This window comes from Myotis brandtii, unplaced genomic scaffold (assembly GCF_000412655.1).
Source record: "Myotis brandtii unplaced genomic scaffold, ASM41265v1 scaffold233, whole genome shotgun sequence".
NCBI lineage: Eukaryota > Metazoa > Chordata > Mammalia > Chiroptera > Vespertilionidae > Myotis > Myotis brandtii.
In genome coordinates, this window is record NW_005358773.1 from 634,248 (window position 1) to 641,262 (window position 7,015).

At 58.8% G+C, this 7,015-nt stretch overlaps 1 protein-coding gene across 1 annotated transcript in view; it reads right to left on the reverse strand.

Moving 5' to 3' along the window:
• Positions 1–3,520: 3,520 nt before the first annotated feature.
• The window catches only part of HS3ST6 (heparan sulfate (glucosamine) 3-O-sulfotransferase 6), a 7,079-nt gene continuing 3,584 nt past the window's right edge, over positions 3,521–7,015 (reverse strand). The window contains exon 2 of the mRNA XM_005866578.2: positions 3,521–4,276. Within this exon, the coding sequence (XP_005866640.2) occupies positions 3,661–4,269 (609 nt within the window). The 5' untranslated portion in view covers positions 4,270–4,276 and the 3' untranslated portion in view covers positions 3,521–3,660. The remainder of the gene's footprint in view (positions 4,277–7,015) is intronic.

Consider the following 7,015-nt stretch of genomic DNA (forward strand, 5'->3'; position numbering starts at 1 on the left):
ACTTGGAGGCCAATCGGGTGGGATCCAGGTCCTGATGCCTCTCTCCAGCTTGTTACCAGACCCCTCGGGCAGGGGTCTGCGGGGTTTCTAGGCCTGCAGGGTACACAGCCCACAGCGCAGAACACTGTGCTCACCCAAACCACCTGCCTGTCCCATGTTCCCCAGCCTGCACCAACCACAACCAAAGGTCTGGGTCGGGCGAGGGCCCCGAGGTAGAGGAAGCCACCTCCCAGGTTTCCCTAAGCCCCTTCCTGGACGCCCAGGGCTGTGAGGACTCCCACCCCCACCTACTCCATTCCAGTCAGGCTAGGGTAGGAGGGGTGGAATGGATCCGGCGGGGGGACAGGTCCCAAATGGGACTAAGGAGAGGATGGCCCAGTCCTGGGCAGAGGGGCCGCCTTGAAGGAGGATAGGAAGCCACATGCACATGATGAGGGGTACGGGCGAACTGCTGGCACTCTCTGAAGCCTCGTGCTAGGAAAGAACTTGGAGGCCAATCGGGTGGGATCCAGGTCCTGATGCCTCTCTCCAGCTTGTTACCAGACCCCTCGGGCAGGGGTCTGCGGGGTTTCTAGGCCTGCAGGGTACACAGCCCACAGCGCAGAACACTGTGCTCACCCAAACCACCTGCCTGTCCCCTGGACCCCAGCCTGCACCAACCACAACCAAAGGTCTGGGTCAGGCGAGGGCCCGAGGCAGAGGAAGCCACCTCCCAGGTTTCCCCAAGCCCCTTCCCGGACGCCCAGGGCTGTGAGGACGCCCACCCCCACCTACTCCATTCCAGTCAGGCTAGGGTAGGAGGGGTGGAGAAGGGGTCCCCGGCCCCTTCTCCTCCACTGGGCGGAACAGGAAGAGGGTGATTGAATCAGCACTTCTCACCCCTTCTGGAACTTTCCAACATGGAAAACCCACTAAGCAGCTGGGGAAGCAATTTAGGGACTTTAATTAAAGGCTGATGAATCTCCCACAGAGCCCCACCCCCACACACAGCTGGGGGGACCCACCACATCTGCCCTCAGTGTGTTCCGAGGTCCAGGCACTGGAGCTGGCGGTTAGGCCCAGTTTCCGCTGAGAGGGGGGTGAGCAGAACAAGCCAGTTTATTCTTTCTACTCGTGGCTTCCAGAGTCTGCCTTCCGAGCTCGGCCTGGGCCCCAAAGTCAGACAAACCAGTGGTTCCACAGCTCTGCGCCCAAGAAGCTTCAGGAAGGGAAAGGTGGGTTGCATGGGCAGGCTCAGGAAAGGGACTCCACGTGTAGGGAGGAAATAAGCCCAGAGAACTCAGCTGCCCTGTGTGCACCTCCTGACAGGGGCAGAAGCTGAGGGGTGAGAATAGCACACAGGTGTTGGGGGTGGGGGGTACTTCAGCGGGCTTGATAGGTGCAATCAGGAATCTGGTCTTCATTCTAAAAGCAACAGGGCTGGGGGAGAAGATTGGAGTGTTTTAAAATAATGGGCTCTGGCTCGCTCTGAAGGCACCCCTCTGACCACCATGCATGCAGACTACTCATTGTAGGAGAAAAAAGAGGTGCCAGGGGAACAGTGAGGGACCCATGAAGCCATCCAGGCATGAGACGTCAGACATTTGGACAAGGGTGTGTCCAGGGAAAAGAAAGATGCATGGATCAGGCTGGGAACTGGGGCAGGGCCAGGGCTACCCTGCTTCCCTCCTGCCCCTGCCAACCAGGGCAGGCTGCCATGCCATCTGTAAGTGGGGCCCCAGCATAGGGAATGGGGACAGAGCTGCCAGGCACAAGTGCTCGCCACCCAGCAGGGATTCCAAAACACAGCACCCTCGTTATTGTAAACAGGTCCAAGTTGGGGAGGAGGCTATGTGTACATCTCACCCCCATCTGCCCCGATCTGTGCCACAGTTCCACCAAGGTGACTTGGGCCCAGCCCCCAGCCCTGCTCCTGGCTTGCTCGGGATGGTTGGCCTAGAAGACAGTACTGGTCCCTCAAGGCAGCGCCAGACTGGAGTGTCCTCTGGGTCTAGAACTAGCAGGGCAAGGGACAGGTCTCCTGGCTGCTGGAGACAGATGTCCCCATCTCCCTCCCCACCTTCTGCTGAGGCTCTTCTCATACATCAACTGAACTCAAGTCCACACCATGGGTGGGTCATGTGACAAAGGCAGTGGCCATGGTGATTGGTGGGGCCACTAGCCAAAGAGGAGAGTGGTGACTGACAAGCCGCTACTCCCCTCAAAATCCTCCCTCATCCTGACCCTGGGGCCCAGGACAGGGTGTGGCTCAAGTAGCCCAGGGTGGAAAGACCACTTCAGAGTCAAGGATATGATATGGCCCTAGCCTGTTTGGCTCAGTGGATAGAGCATTGACCTGTGGACTAAAGGGTCCTGGGTTCAGTTCCCATCAAGGGCATGTACCTCGGTTGTAGGCTCAATCACTGGCCCTAATCGGGGCTTGTGTGGGAGGCGACCAATCGATGTCTCTCTCTCTCACATCGATGTTTCTCTCTGTCTCTTCCCCTCCCTTCCACTCTCTCTAAAAATCAATGGAAAAATATCCTCAGATGAGGATTAACAACAACAAAAAAGATAATAAATAAATAAAGTTGATTTTTTTTCCCAAAAAAAAAGGATATGATATGGACCCAAGGCCTGGGATGCAGAGGCCACTGCCAGATCCTACAAGGGCCCGGGCATCCTGGGTGCCAAGCCTGGGCCTAAAGAGTCCTGGAGGGTTATCAGTGCAACTGGTGGCTACCTGGTAGACAGCACTGTGGCCAGGAGCAGTTAACTGTCATTACTGAGGGGCCTGGCATTCCCAGGGGTAGAGAGGTAGACAGGGCACCCCAGCCTGCCTCAGTCTGGCCTGACAAGGTTAGGAGCTGAGTAGGCAGCTGGGCTGCAGATGAGCCTTTATTCCTGCCCATCCCCACCCTCCAGGAAGCTGGGTAAACACAACAGAACTGGGACAATGAGGGCCTGGGGCCTGTGGTATGGGCAGGGTCTGGTGAATGGGACCTGTGACTTGCCCGTGGTAGGCAGGGCAGAGCTGGGTGAGGACCTGATAGGAGGCTGTTAGACACAGGAGTCACCTCACGCTCACTGTGCAGCAACCCCACAAGGTTTCCGGGAGGGAACGTCCACTGGGCAGCAGGATGCCAAATTAGCTCAAGTCATGGGTGCAGCCCAAAGAGTTGGGCAGACCCAGCTTTACTCCTGCCCCACCTCTCAAATGGGTAACCTGGGACCTCAGTTTCCTCATCGGGAACATGGGACAACCCAGCTTGGTGTCTCAGGGCTGAGAAGAGAGCTCTAGGATGGCCTTCAGAGTCACCAAAGCTATGCTGAGTGTCGCTGCGCAGGCCCTAAATCTCTCTGAGCCTCAGTTGCTCATCTGTGACATGTGGCCAAGCATACCTCAAGGGGTGTATAAGTATCAAGGTTAGACCTCTTCTGGCACTCTCACAATGCCCGCTAGCTCGAGTTAGCTGGTGTGATTATCATTTCCCTGGGCAGCGGCACCTCCAGCCCCCACCCTCCAACCCTCAAGGTCACATGGAAGAACACAGTTCCAAACTTTATTTCTTAAATAGTTCTCTCTACCCAGCATGTGCACACAGCCTGCTTTGGCTGGGTGACAGGCATAAATTAAGGTTACTGAGTATCCCCAGACAGGGCGTGGACTGGCCTGGCCTCTCAGTCCCAGCCAAAGTCCTGGCCGATCATCTGGTAGAACTTGCGGTTGAAGGGCTGGTAGAAGTCCCGCAGACGCTGGACCACTGCCTCGGGCACCCGGGGGTGGGGCCGGCCCTTGGACTTGCCCAGGCAGCGGGGGCGGCTGCTCCCCTGGGCCTTCTTGAGGCAGGGGAAGCCCTTGGTGGCATTGAAGTAGAAGTGCTTGTCCGTGACGACCCTTTTGAGGCCCAGGAAGTCCTGCACTCGGCCAACTTCTCCAGCCGGGTCACTGACCAGGCGCTCGCCGCTGACAAACAGGAAGTGGGACAGAGGGAAGTATCGAAGCCAGTTGTCCAGGTGCTGGGCGTAGAGGCCGATGCGCACAGCACTCCAGGCCGTGTCCACGGGGCCCAGGCCGTGGCGGAAGGCCAGGGCTCGGAAGCTGGGCAGGCCCGGGGTCTTGGAGAGCGTCTGGGCGTAATCGGAGATGGCCCGGGTCACGGGGTTGCGAACCACCACGATCAGCTTCGTGTCCGGGGACATGCTGTGGATTCGGCGAGGGGCCTCGAGAGTCACGAAGTAGCTGGGAGTCTTCTCTATGGTGATCTGCCCGTCCAGGGTGCGTGGCATCAGGCTCCTGCAGGTTGTGTGGAAGGAGAGGTGGGCATGAGAGGGTGCTGGTCCCCTCAAGCCCTCCATTATAGACCAGCCCCAGGGACCCCAGATTCACTTCCCGCTCCCCCAGGCCCACCCATCCTAAAGTGCCAGATGGGCAGCCTGGGAGGTGGGTTGAGAGCACCCACCCCAGCACAAGCCAACAGGGCAACAGGGGGGAGGGGGGCTGTCCTGCCAGGCTGCCCACTCTAGCTAGCTTGCCCCAACCCTGACATTGCTGTGCCTCTCACCCCTGACCAAGCACCAGTAGGGCCAGTGGCCCGGACTTGCCATCCCCAGGGCTCTGCCCACCCTCCCCACCTCACAGGCCCCTCCCTGCACTGTAATTACCCCAGGTCACACTTTGGTTAAATGGCTGAAGTTGTCCCCTAAGTTAGGCCATTAATTATTGACAAGTGTCCCAACAAAGGACAGCTGCTCTTTTCATTCCCCTCCCCTGCAGAGCCCCCTGCCCCTCTGATTACAGCCCTGCTAGTTCTCATTGACCTGGGCCCAACTCAAATGCTGCAAGCCACCACACAGCCCAGCACATTGGGGAACAGTGAGTGAGGTGGCCTGAGGACCCATCCCAAGAGCTGGGCAGTCAGGGCCTCCCAGACCTGGCTCGGACCCCAGGGTGCAAGGCTGTGACTGCAGCATTTCTGATGATTCCTCTCATTCTGGCTGGGGGAGTGGGGCACTGACCAAGGTTCCGGGAGAGTTGGCTGATGACAGCCCCCTGACTGCCCCAAACTTGGGGAAGCCCCTCCAAGCACCCCACTGGGCAGGCAGGTACCCTGAGTGAGCAGTTTCCCAAGGCCAAGCCTCACCTGCCAGCCAGGTACCGCAGGGAGAGGCAGGCAGGGTGTGGCAGGGCCAGCTGAGCAAACAGTTCCAAGGGAGGACCTGAGGGCTGGAAACTAGGTCGATGGAGGCAGAGCCTGTGGGACCTGTGCCTTCAGAGGGGGCAGTCTGTGCCCAAGGCCTACCCTGCCTCCAGTCCTCTGAGGGGACTGTCCCTGCCCCCACTGGCGGCCTCCTGGTCTGGCCCCAGCCAGGAGGGGATACACAGGGCAAGTTCAGGTTTCATCCAGCCTGCACCCAGCCTAAGAGACCCCCAGGCAGGGCCCCAGCTTCCTCTTCCTCCTTAGCCCCAATGAAACTCCAGCTGGCTGAACACACAGGTGTGCAGACCCACATGCTGGGGTGCTTGGGGTGAATCCCAGGCATACCAGTGGCTCCCCTGCCACCACCCACAGCCTCGGGGGAGATGGGTGGGTTGATGGTCTTCAGGCTCTGGGAGCTTCCCTCACCCCCCCAAATAAGGCCCTGGGCAGAGCTGGTCTACAGAAGTCACAGGAAAGGGAGGGATGACAATTCTGCTTCCCCATCATGGTGACAAAGGGCCGCTTAGAGCGTGCTTGGGGTGAATCCCAGGCGTACCAGTGGCTCCCCTGCCACCACCCACAGCCTCGGGGGAGATGGGTGGGTTGACGGTCTTCAGGCTCTGGGAGCTTCCCTCACCCCCCAAAACAAGGCCCTAGGCCAGCCGTGGGCATACCCGTTTGAAATGAAAATAAAACTAAAAAAAAAAAGACCGTACCCTTTTATGTAATGATGTTTACTTTGAATTTATATTAGTTCACACAAACACTCCATCCATGCTTTTGTTCCGGCCCTCCAGTCCAGTTTAAGAACCCATTGTGGCCCTCGAGTCAAAAAGTTTGCCCATCCCTGGTCTAGGCAGAGCTGGTCTACAGAAGTCACAGGAAAGGGAGGGATGACAATTCTGCTTCCCCATCATGGTGACAAAGCAAGCTGGAAATCGCCCTCCAACCCACTCACTGCCCCATGTGATAGGCAGGCACACTGGCGCTCAGAGAGGGGGTGGAAAGCTTGGGGGGCGGGGGTGGACACCGACCACAGCACTCCCACCCCTGGGCTGCAGCAGCTGGAAGGGGCAGTGTCAGCTTGGCCTCTGCTCCCAGAGGCCCTGCCCCCATGCCCTGCCTTGTGCCCTGGGAATACAGGCTCCCAGCCCTCCTGGGATAAGTTCAGTGAGACCTCAGATGTTAACAAGGACTGAGGCCAGGACTGCAGCCTGGAGTAGCCAGCTCAGGGGGTTCCCTTTTCCCCAAGAGGGAATCAGAAGACGGGGAGTCTCCCCCACTGGACCTCACTGCTGAGACCCATGAAGAGAAGCCTGGGCTGGGACAGACGGACGGCCAGGTGGATCAGAAGTCACTGCCCTCCCTCATGGCCTACTCAGGGAAGGAGCCAGCCCTGGTTACTCCTGGGCCCTCCCCTCCCATCTTGGACACCCCCTTCCCATCCCTTTCTGCCCCCAGGCACCAAGTGGCCCCAGAAGCACATCCTCTTTCCCCAACCAAACTGGGCACTTTGGGTTCGGAACACCCCCACCCCACCCTCCTGCCTGAGGGAAGGGAGCTGCAAGGAAGGACACCAGGGAAGCCAGAGGAGCAGAGGGGGAGGTGCTTCCGGAACCCTGTGGAAGGGGGATGGGAATGGGGATGGACTGCAGATTTTCCAGGCCCGCTCCTGCCACAAACCAGCTTTGAGATCTGAGATCTTTGGGAACAATTACTAGTACTTATTATCCTCACCCGCCCTCAGACGCCCGTCCTGGCCAGGACATGGAGGAGGGTGGGGATGGAGGTTTGGAGGGGGGGGGCTGCAGACAGGGGAGGGGATGAGAGGAACG